The sequence below is a fragment of the Eupeodes corollae genome, chromosome 1, assembly GCF_945859685.1.
Source record: "Eupeodes corollae chromosome 1, idEupCoro1.1, whole genome shotgun sequence".
NCBI lineage: Eukaryota > Metazoa > Arthropoda > Insecta > Diptera > Syrphidae > Eupeodes > Eupeodes corollae.
The window spans coordinates 200,088,378-200,101,178 of NC_079147.1; the positions used below are offsets into that span (position 1 = coordinate 200,088,378).

Sequence of the window (12,801 nt, forward strand, 5' to 3'; positions counted from 1 at the left end):
TATCTTTTTTGTTGGATCACAAAACAAAAAACATTAAGCTTAAGCTGCGAGACTTTTAACGTCCAATGTACATTTCAAGTCTATCTAAAAAGGATTTTTACAAATTTTAAAACAAATATGTATGGAGATAGTGTTTCGAGTAATCACAGATTAAATAAAAATTTTAAAATAATCAATTTGTTTTTAGTTTATATGAAAAACACTCTAAATAAAAATATTTTAAGTAATGGTTGCTCTTAAATTTTAAGTTGTGACCTTTCTACACAAACAAAATTTAATAAATCTCCAAAGCTATTCACATTCAATTCCAATCAAAGTGATAATTTTTTATTTTTCCATTTGTCACAAAACCAAATCAAAATCATATTCATAAACACATAAATAAATGAAAACCACAAAAATTGCTGCCAGGTAAGCTTTCGTAATTTTTATTTTCCTCCGAAATCAATCCCAATTGAAAAAAAAAATAAGCACACCCAAAACAAAAATATATATGTATTAAACGGTTCCATATAGAAATTCGAATAGCTCAGAAAGTAATCCCTATTTCACCACATAGTTATATTTATGACTTTAAAAAATAGATAAATAAGGTTTAAAATGATATAACAAGTTATGTAGAACCATATAACTTTTCCGACACACCCCAAATAATATTCCTCTAAAATGCAGGATTAAAGAGAATATTTTCAGTTTTTGTTTTTTTTTTAATTTTCGATATTTCACGGAAAATTAGTATTCAAAATGCCCAATGACAATGGTATGCTGGTCGTGGCCTAGAGAGAGAGTCCTGAGTGCGTTCACTCACATAAATATGGGACAAAATTCAATTGCTATAACCATCAGGACAAAACCTAATTAAAAAATGATTCAATAAATTTATTGATTTTAATTTAAACATTTTTTAATTTCATTTTTTTGTGATTTATATTTTAATTTGTTGAATTTTTGTTTTTTTGTTAACAGTTCCACCAAACATCGATGATTCATTGAGTTCGAGTGACGTTATTGTCCGTGAGGGTTCAAACATTTCACTTAGATGTCGAGCATCAGGCAGCCCCACACCCATCATCAAATGGAAACGAGATGACAACTCAAAAATAGCAATTAACAAAAATTATGTTGGTAAGCACGGGAGAAAAACGGCAAAAAATGTGATGTCATAAAATATTTATTTGTTTTTTATTTCTGTATGCAGTTAATGAGTGGGAAGGCAATACCCTGGAAATCACCCGAATATCCCGGCTTGACATGGGAGCTTATTTATGCATCGCTTCAAATGGTGTACCGCCAACAGTTTCAAAGCGTATAAAAGTTAGTGTGGACTGTAAGTATATGTTTTGGACTTTTATGCTGTGACACAAGTGATGGTGGTTGGACAGGACTTGTTGTTGATGTGTAAAGGACATCACAAAAGATATGCTGTGTCAATTTTGGTATCATACAACTCCTAGTCTCCCTTTCCCGTTCCTCCTGGCGATGATGGCGTCTCATCAGGTGTTTTTTTTTCGCTTCAGTAGACAAGCAAATGTTTTTCTTTCACGTCTGTTTGTTTATTGTGTGATGTGTGATGCTAAGAATTCGAGATAAGGGACCGCTCTTCCATAGGAGTAAGGACACACTGAAGCGGAAAAATAAATAACACAAACAATTCTTCCTCTTCTTCTAAGGAAAGGTTATTTTTTAATCCCCCTTCCCGCATACATATAAGCCTGTTGGGCTTATTTTGTTAACTCCGTTATATTAGGTGCTATCCAAAGCTTGTAAAAACGGCTTTGTTATGTGTCCTTTTTTGTGTTGCTCAGCTCTTCTCCCTGGGGGGATATGAATAAAAATGCTAATGAAACAACACAGAGCACCTTTTTGTCACGTAATAGGGCATCAGAGCAGCACAGAAAAAAAAACAAGAAAAACAGATCACATATCATCAGCAAAATACTTTGTGACGAACTTGTGTCCCATAACGTGTCGTCGCCGACGTCGCCGCAAGCACACTATAATCTCTCCCTTAACAGGGCCCTTTGATGTCTTTTTGATTTTCTATAAGAGTTTTTTCCTTTTCCATCTGGCTCCATTTTCTTTCTTCTACTTTGTTGTCCAAACTTATGGTAAGACAGATTAGATACAATACTTGTGACACCCTATGATATGGTGAGCTTAGTTGGATAGAATTTTATCCTGTGTGTAAATGGCGCCCGGGAGAATACCAAACATTACAAACTTATTTTTTTTTCTTGCACATCTGTCACATCTGTTTTAAATTCTTGTTAACATCCTGCAAGGATTCATTTTAGTCTTTCTAGTTGTGTGCTTTTGCATTCTTATTTATGCTTATTATTATCATCCTGGCACGAATTGAGGGAAATGCGAGAACTTGTCTTGAGTCGAGTCCTTTCTTCTTTCGCCCACCGAGATGTCATATGAATATTGCGCTTGTACACAGGAAAAACAGTTTGTCAAGTAAAATATTTTTGTGTTATTGTTGGTGTCCAAGTCCATCCACCTACAATGATAACCGACAAAAAAAATTGTCTGTCCAATCCGTTCTCGTCTGTCCTTTTTTAGTTCGTGTAAGGATGTTTATTTTGTATTTCATATCATTGTTCGTGTAAAATAAAAACAAAATATTCTGCTGCACCATACATCCGATCCAACAAAATGAAAACCGACAAAGAATACTGATTTCTGTTTGAGAGTCAACACTATAGGTGGCTATCTACGTACTGACTTTTGGATATGTCCTCGAGGAGGACCTTAAGAAGAACCAACCAGGACATTTTCAGAAAGTGACTTGCTTCTATTGGGCTTGTAAAAATGTAAACCTTTAGCTATATACGAGTTCACTATACAATCTTTTGGTAATATTTTGCCATCTCCGATATACAATTCTTTTTTTTTTTTGAGTTCTGTATTCCGAACAGATGTTTTCTGTGATTGAACGTTTCTTGATTTTAAATTAGCAGTTGAATGAAGGAAAAGTTTTCATGCGGACGTCACAACGTCACGGACGACACGGATCCACGAATCCCAGATCCAGAAACACGGTTAACGCTCCACAAAAAAGAAGAAGTTTTCTTATACTACTTTCGGAGAAATGGAGAAAGTTGCCCTTTTCATAAATTTTGTTTGTTTTTTTTTTCTTTTTTCTTCTGGATTCAACTCTTTTTGAATTCGAAATGTATCCATAACGATTAATATTGATTTTATAATGATTCATATCCTTTTTTTTGAAATGTATGTATGTATGTATTTCCATCTTCTTCTCTGATTCTTCTGAATCAGTGAATGCATAAAAATGTATCGACAAGAAGTAAATCATGCAAGCAGCAGGGATGGGACGTTGGACGTTGAAGTTATATAAGTTAGGTTGTGTAAAGATTTTTATTTGACTTAAAATGCATATTTTTTGGACAAAATCAACAGGAAACTTTTATTTTTGACAAAATAAACAACAAAATTTTATATCTCAAAGAAAGGAGTTGACATATTTTATGTGTAGTGTATGTGCTTATGTGTGGGTGTATGGTGTGTTAAAACAAAAGGATTTTGTTTTCATTGTTTATCAAAGCATTATCATTTTGCCAGAAGAATGCATAACTTATTGCACAGCTGGTGTTTTGTTAGGTTGCGATGTCAGTTCTGAATTTTTGAAATTAAAGACACAACAAATAAGCAAAGAATTCAGAAAAGTAACATAATAATTAATTTCTTGAAGTTGTAAGTTGAATTTTATGTAAAATTAAAGTTAAGAAGCTTTTACTTGTTTGTTGATTTCTAAATTCAGACTTTGAGAAATTTAGAATTCCATTTGTTGTCTAAAATGTAACAAAATTAATTAAATTATTAACTTGGTTTTTGGATAAAAGAAAAATGTTGAAAAGAATTCGTTCAGAATTCCGGTCTAAAATGTAAATGGTTTTGTTTTCCGTTAAACACTTGCAATCGACTGATCCTGCGTTCTTTGAACGTGTTGACTGATTGTTGCTAAACTGGTCGTCTCAAATTTAGCAATGAGCGCAACGTTTGCGTTAGCAAAGACTCATTTTGATAATAAAGTTTTATCGTTTGAACGTGCTGTTCAATCAATCGTTTAACTTGCGATTATGATTTGGATTAAGCAATTGGATAATAAAAACGGATTTGACAGATTTCATTAAAACAAAATGGCCGCCACGGGTGCCAAAATCTACACGCGCTAATTTAAAAACCCATAATTATACTATTGTTTAATGTGTTACCAAACTAAATGCACAATAGAAAAACTGAAATTCCTTAAGTATAGACGAAATTTACTTATTTACATTTTAAAATATCAGACAAAGCCCGAAAATGTCAAAAAAAAAGAATGGTAACATGACAAGCTTGAGCTAAATTTTTAATAATTTCAAATGACCTTTAACGAGATTTTCGTAGTGTCTTTGATAGTCATGTCTTGTTATAGATGGAAAGAGACAGAAAAATTATAAGCAGTCGTACTAGAGAATTTTGCTTACAAAAATAAACTCCCTACATAGTGTTCCAACAGAATAATGTCTTTATGTACAAGGTGGGCAATTTAGTATTTTCTTTTTCAATCACAGGCTATTATGACACTTACAGCTATTTTATGCTTAAATTCTTAACGGAAAATCGGAAGTATGCTTCCGCAAACTGAAATGGGTCGTTCTACGCTAAACAACACCTTTTAGAAAATATTAATAACATATTTCCAATTAAGTGCTGTCTTTGCCATACATTGCATTGCTTTGCACAAGCCTGTGGAAAATGTGTAGCCATAAGTGTAAGACTCATTATCAATAGTCAGAAATTGAAAGCGGACAACTATTCGCTTCAGTTTAAGCCTTTCAGGAGCTTCAATTACACAAAGATTTTGTGTGAAAAATTATCATTTATGAGGAGACGCTGTTAACAAACGTTAGCAACAACTTGAAGAACCTGTGTCACCAAGGATTTATGTTCTTAAGACCAATGTGATACAAGCTAAACAGCCCAAAAAAGGTCTTAGAAAATTGAAGCCATAGAATGCTTTCAAAGGACAAAGTAAATATTTTGGTTGGCACTTTCAATAACTATAACATTCAGTAAAATAGGTAAAGACAAATTCTTCAATTTAAAAAATATTGTTAAGCCCTTAGCTTTCAATATTCTAAATATTTTGAAAGAAAACAAAGCAAACGATCCTGAATATGCTTAAAGGCCATGAATATTAGTTTGATATTTCAGAAACTCAGAATCAGAAATCATACGGACTTGTGACCTTTTATGAATACAATTTTAGGATATAGTAAGATGTTAACGAAAATATAGTTTTTATATATACTACGCATTGTTATGTTTTGTTAAATATTTTATTTATATATTTGTTGCTAAAATTTGTATTGAAATACTGTAATAGTGCTTATAACAATAATCCAAACTTAAAGAAAATTCAATAATTATAACGAAATCTTTAAATACATGACAAAAATATGGAAATCGAATTGCGCAACGTCCAAAATTGATTGGACATTACGAACATTTTTAACGAAGTTTAAGTTAGGTTAAATTTGCATTTGCCAAACGTGGTAGAATTGTTTGTACTGTACCATTGCTAACGAGTTCATCTGCCTTATAGTTCCTGGAATGTCTCTATGCCCCAGCACCCAGCAAAGATGAATATTAAACTGTTGTGCCATCTCCATTAAAGATGATCGGCAGTTATGGATTGTTATAGAGTTTGTAGAGACAGTGTCCAGAAATTTGATAGCGGCATGAGTATCTGAGAAAATACGGATTTTGATATCACGTTTTCTTTAAGCCAGGACAAGACTTCTTTTATCGCCATGAGATATTTAATTTCAGCCGTTCAGAATACATACATCCACCAACCCCTTCTTTTGTTTTTGATCCATCTGTTTAAAAATGGACGGACTCGATCTGAAAGGTATAGAAATCTCGAAGTGATTCGGGGTTGTAAGCCCTATTTATTTACAATAGTTTTGTAAGAAAAGAAAGTTACAATAGCTTTTTTACTCTTTTTGCTAAGTTACATCTGAGACTGGTTTCCCACGCTATATTTGCTAACATAGGAAAACCAATCCATAACAGATACATCCCCTTTAACCCTCTGCCTTAAACGAAATTTAATATAAACATTTATTTATAAACAAATTGATATTTTGCTAACGCGGCATATTTTCCCTTTTATCCGAAGTATACTTCAAGTTAAAAATCATTTCATAAGTTAGTTCTAATTCTCTATTCTAATTGGAAGGTGCAGTCTTTTGCTTTGGACAGCGGCCTTCCTTTTTAGAAATAATATAAAATTTAAAATGAAAGATGTAAAATAATTAATAAATAAATAAATAAAAAAATATGAAAAGAAACGATTAAGTTTTTTTTAAGATCAAACGCGAGGCATTGTTTTGTCTAAAATAAAACCCAGGTACTTTTAGTTCATTATTCTGCTAGTCAGTGTTCAATGAATTAACTCCCCAAGAAAACTCTCTACGTTAAAAGATATTAGTGTAGAAGTGATTGCAGATGTTTCCATGTTGTTAAAAGCCTTCGACGTTATTTTGCTTTCTGAAAGTTAAATAAAGCCAAACATATTTGTAATGCTTTCTAGACATTCGAAGTTTTTGGGTGATCTTACATTTTTTAAGTGCTCAAGATAAACAAAAAAATTGATCACAACTTTCAAACACATGCCATCTTTTAGACTTTAAAATTAATTTGGGCATTATGACATTAATTTTGGGCTTTGTGGCATTTACTTCTGAAAATGTTTTGGGAGCAATTTTTGGGCGATATGACATTTTTAGTTTGGCGATATGATATTGGGGCAAAAAGACATAATGCCATAATAATGACATCATACAAAATAGAGAAATAAAATTTTAAACAAAAAATAGAAAACTCCTCTTTTCCTTTGAACCTATTAGCATTGCAATTAGTTTGTCTAAGAGCTATTTCCATCTATAGAGCTTCCCATGTTCATGTTGATGAAGATGTTAAGTAAAGAACAAATACCCTTTATAAATAAAAACAAACAAATATCTGTCACACCCTAATGGATGAACAAATCCTCCCAAATCAAACAAAAATATCATGAAAAATTAATTTATGATATCAAAAAAAAAGTATCCCAAGTTGACCGAAAGCTCTTTACAAAACGAAAACATCGCGAAATGTTCACTCAATTAAGGTACCCAACAACGAACGACAAAAAGAGCAACAACAACAATAAAAAATACTGACTCCTTTGAATCTGTAATCTCAATCGGATATTACAAAAAAGAAAAATTGAAAAAAAAGTCCTTCACAATTTGGGCAATAAAAAATTAATTTTTCACTTTTCTCTTGTTTATATATTTCCTTCTCGTGTTATTTCAAGTAGATAAGTAGGTATAGGTAGAGGTATACCTATCTCTTATCCTAGATCCTCCTGTCAATTTTTCCACTTCAATTTGCTAATTTGTACTTCGCCAGAAACATAAGACAATTTTCCAAGTGTCATCAAATTCAACACTGTCAACATCACAGCGCAGCATCACCGCCACCGCCGCCGCCGGTTGGGGTGATAATGATGATTTCTTGCCTACTTGAAATTTCATTCTTGTACAAATTCTTATTCTCTACGTTGCTCTTCGTCGTCGTGTCGTAGGTAACATCCAATCCAGGATGAGCTGTTTTCATTGTGTATGGAGCTGGTGGATGTTATAGTGTCTCCACTTGAAAATGACTCCCTAGTGCAAATATTTAAGTTTTTTTTCTTGTGTTCCATTTTATGCACTTTGGAAATAAAAAGTGCCCACTTTTATTGTTTGGATAAGAGACGGAAGAAGCAAGTTCTATTATATTTCCACATCGTTATCGTTAAGGACAAAACACGAAAAAAACCAACAAACCTAAGGATGGACATTTTGGTCCACAAGCCCAGTACTTCATGCCGAGTTCGTTCTTGACTTAACCACACGCACGAACCATCATCATCGTCATTATCACCATCACCAACATCATCATCCAGGTCCTTAAATTCAAGACCCTTTGCTCATTTCGGAACTCTTGAAATACAAAAAAAAAAGAAATCCAGGCGGAGGAACAACAACTTGAATTTTTAAGTATTGTACAAAAGACGACTACGGCGGCGATGACGAAGATCTAGAAAGGTATAGATATACAGTATACTACACAGAACAAACGAAACGAAAGTGTTTGACTTTTAAATTATCCCTCTCAAGTTGGCAATGGAGAGGCGAGTGATTTTCATTCGTTTCTGTCCACCCAGCTCCAGCAGCAGTATTGTCCGTCCGTCCAGGTTGAGCATCAAGAAAACTCTTGTGATGATATAGTCCTTGAGAATCCACAGGAAAAGAATAAAATGATAAGTGTTAAATAACCAAACCATCCTTTCGTTTGGGGCCAAGTTTCTCCGGCCATCATCATTAATGATGATGATGAGGATGACAAAGAGAAGAAGAGTTGTTGGCCTTTTTTTTTCTTTTGCATTTTTCATTTGTTTAAATTTGAACCAAATGAAAAAATGTCCTTTCAATGGAAAATTGTTCTATATTTAGGTAGAAAAACTTTTGATCCTCTTTTTTTCCAGAGTTTCTGTTGTTTTTATGAAATTTTCATTGAATTTTATTAAAAACCTATTTCAACTTTTTTTCGTAAACCACTAAATTATATAAATTCATTACTTAACTATACAAAATTCAATGTAACACACAAAAGGAGGGAGGGAAGCAAAAGAAAAAAAAGGACGTGCTGATGTGGTTTTTGAAAAGGGATCCTTTGGTCATTTTGGTTCGTTTGGTCAACCACCATTGCTCTCTAGCTAATTAATTATAATTATCAATTTAATTTCATTAAAATTCTCCACATTGACTTTTATATAAATGATTTTTCTGTTGTGTGTTTTTGTTTTTGTTTAATATTAAGTTCCACCAATGCTGCTTATACCACATCAACTTGTTGGTGCTCCCGAAGGTTTCAACGTGACCATCGAGTGCTTTACCGAAGCCCATCCAACATCACTGAACTATTGGACACGTGGCGAGGGACCAATCATACACGATTCACATAAATACAAGTAAGTGAGAAAGACTGAGAAGGACATAGAGTCCTGTGTACGCTCTTCCAATTACGATATTACGTATATTGCATTATGTGGTGAAATTAAATCATTGTCATTTTCTTACTTTTTTTTACCTGACAATCCTATATAATGATGTGTCCTTGTCCTGAATCCTGATCCTGACATCCGTTTTGTTTCCGTGTTTTTATGGATTTTTATTTTTGTTTTGTTGCAGAGTTGAATCCAGCATCGGATTCCCCGTTTATAAGACTCACATGAAGCTGACCATTCTAAGTGTGAGTAGTGGCGACGATGGAATTTACAAATGCGTAGCAAAGAATCCGCGGGGTGAAACCGATGGAATTATCAGACTTTATGGTGAGTTTAGTTAAAAGGTTTAAGGGTTGAGGAGATGGATGGAGGACGGTTATATTATATAGTTGAATTTATGCCACAAAATGCTGCCACATTATATGACCACTAAAACAAGCGGTTACATTTATATATAAAACTTTTTCCCATATTTACCGCCCTCACACAGTTTTTCCATCCATCCCATCCCTCGCCTGCTCCACCCGAACCCAAAATTTTGATGGTTCAGGGTGAAAAAGTGGCAGACAGACAGGAATATAACTAAATTAAACGCATCCACACATGATGCAAACAATTTCATGGCAACAACACAGTAATAATCATAATTCTGCGGAAGCACGTTCATGATGGTTGTCTGTTTGGGATGATGATGATGACTAGAACGGGAACAAGGACGAGGATCAGGACGAAGATGAGTACGACTCACGGGGTAGGGGTAGCGAGGGTGTGTGGTGTGTATAGGAATAAGGATGGAAAAGAGACGAGGAATATAAGGGTATACGTATGATGAGAAATGTATGTGGGAGCATCAGTGGTTAGTTTCACTATTAAATTTTCCAATTTAGTTTGCCGACGTGTTAGACAATTCCACAAATCCACAAATACTGAGTAAATGGATGAGGGAGCGTGTGCATGCAAGATGCCATAATTTGAACAAAAAATAAACACTGAGGCCAACAAGAAACTAAACACACTAAACACAATCATCAAGGATGAATACTATATGAAAATCCCAAGAGTAATTAGCCATCTTTTTAAGTCTAAAAGCTAACAGCTAATACAGCTGTATAAAGCCATCGTTACTTTAAAATACCTATAAGTAGCTCTTGAGTGCGGAATCTGTGTCTTTAATCAAAATTTACAATTTTTACTTAAAGTTATTTTAAAATATATGTTGACATGTAAAATTTCATCGTTATAATTTTGAAATTTTAAATTTTAAAACTACTTTCTCTTTGTCGTTATAAAATTAAAATGGTCTTTAAATTTATTTCATTTATCAATTACTTAAATGAAGTCAAATACATAAGACCCCATTGTAACAAGGGTTCGTATATAAACTTATAAAACCCGATACGTCTTAATAGTTCTAAAAGAAATTTCTTTTCAACGGAAGTACAGGTTTCCAAAATAAAATTGGATAAACCTTGTGCTTTCCGATCTTGAAGGTTCACCTAGTGATAAGGTTATATTTTGGGGCCGAAATAAGCTATATAAACATACATGATATGTGTTTTATTTTAATTTCCACTACAAGAAAAATGATGATGATGATGATGGGCGGATACACATGAGTTTAACCAGTACACTCTCTATGCGACATGATCACAGGATTCAATTCATTCGAAAATTGTTGACTTTCATTAAATTAAGTTGAATTTTGTGCCATATTTAAAGGTTCTCTAACGTAACGTGCCACAAATATCGTTAGTTAAGTAGGAAACCCATCATAGATAAGAAACTAAGTTTCGTTATATAAAACGCACTTAACTAAATAGCCTCTGAAAGACATTTTAAAAAAATCTAATAGATACGTTACTTACATACTTACTTACTTAAGGTGGCGCTACAGTAGTGTGTGTACTAGGGCCTCACCCAACAAACTTCTCCATCTAGCTCGGTCCCTAGCTAGATGTCTCCAGTTTCACGCTCCAAGTTGGGTGAGGTCACCTTCCACTTGCGCGCGTCACCTGATCCGCGTTCTTCCTCTACTACACTGTCCTGTGGCTGCGGATTCGAAGACTTTCCGTGTCGGAGCATTGGTTTCCATGCACTCTACGTGACCCAGCCATCTTAGTCGTTGGACTTTTACCCTTCTGGCTAAGTCTACGTCGCTGTACAGCCCATACAGCTCCACGTTCCATCTTCTCCTCCACTCCCCTTCGATGCATACGGGACCGTAGATCACAGGTGCTTTTATCCGCTTTTGTCATGGTCCATACTTCTCCACCGTATAGCAGGACGAGGATGATAAGGGTCTTATATAGTAACACTTTGGTCCCTCGAGAGAGGACTTTACCACTCAATTGCTTTCTTAGTCCAAAGAAACAGCTGTTAGCAAGAGTTATTCTGCGTTTGATCTCAGCGCTGGTGTTGTTTTCAATAGATACGTTGCCTCGTCTAATTTTCTTTCTACTTTGAAGTGTATTTTGAAGATGCATCTATACAACCTGCTTTCGTATTCATTCTTTCTAAACAAGAGTATGATTCTAAATTAATGCCATTTGCGTAACCTCTTACAAAATATTGAAACTAGCATTCAGTTCAAAAATGACTAGGACCTTACACTGGGATGAGTAAATGAGCTGATGTGAGTACAAATTTTAAGACTAAGAGCGGTCCTAACACTAGGACTCCTTAAGAACAGAATGAAATTGGTCTGAAGGAAAATAATATTCTAGAAAAATTTGGCAATAGATTTAAGAATAGTATTTCAAAAATATCCGTTGAGAACTAGGGCTTAGTGACTTACAACTCACAACCATTCTTGTGTGCGAGTACTGTTTTCAGGAATAGAGGGGCCTGCAGTTTTTAAGCCGAATCCGAACGGATGAATTGAGAAATCACTTTTTATGAAGAGAATTGCTCTTGGAGAATTTGTCAATTCCTCGCAAGAGGCAGTACCCGTGAAAAAATTTAGATGGCATAGGTGGGGATCGAACCCAAGACCTCTGGCATGACATTCCAACGCACTAAGTTGTACGACTCCTAAAGAGCGAGATAATACAAAATTGTCAGTTTTGACCTCGTATAACCTTCATTGCATACGTGATACAGATGGAAACTTTTTACACGTTATTTACAATGATTTCATAAAGAAGTGTATCAAATGTGAACTAAGAAAATGGAAAAGTTAATTTCTAGTACCATTGACTTTCTGGAAAAGTCTTATTGAAATAAAGTATTTTAAAATTTCAAACACTTGTACTATTTTTGTCAACTTGTCGAACATTTTGTTCTTCAAAGTTCTTTTGGACATCTTTCTTTCTTAACACACTGTAACTCCACTCATTCATTCATCGCAGAGCTATTGCAGCAATGAAACTAGAAAGGATCAAAATATACATAGAATAGGTATGTGTGTTATGTGTATAGTAACGGGTTAATAGCAACCACTTTACTACCGCCCTCTTTTAGACGATGGTTATGTGCAAAATAGAGGTACCTATGCCATATGAAACATATTATAATAGAAGTATGGGTGTGATGTTGTGTACAAACAAACAAATAACAACTATACACTCATTTCCAGCAACACGCCACGCCAACCAACGTCGACGACGACGCCGACAACGATGAGCATAAGCAATATGAAAATATTTTCCTTATGAAGAGATGTATAAATTTTCACAGTTTACCAATGTTTT

At 34.2% G+C, this 12,801-nt stretch overlaps 1 protein-coding gene across 2 annotated transcripts in view; it reads left to right on the plus strand.

Annotated features, from left to right (window-relative positions):
- LOC129941216 (lachesin-like) overlaps nt 1-12,801 on the plus strand; it is a 120,288-nt gene that overhangs the window by 93,929 nt on the left and 13,558 nt on the right. For both annotated transcript variants that reach the window (XM_056049793.1, XM_056049794.1), the window contains exons 5-8: nt 967-1,125; nt 1,199-1,327; nt 8,926-9,076; nt 9,297-9,439. In XM_056049793.1, the coding sequence (XP_055905768.1) occupies nt 967-1,125; nt 1,199-1,327; nt 8,926-9,076; nt 9,297-9,439 (582 nt within the window). The remainder of the gene's footprint in view (nt 1-966; nt 1,126-1,198; nt 1,328-8,925; nt 9,077-9,296; nt 9,440-12,801) is intronic.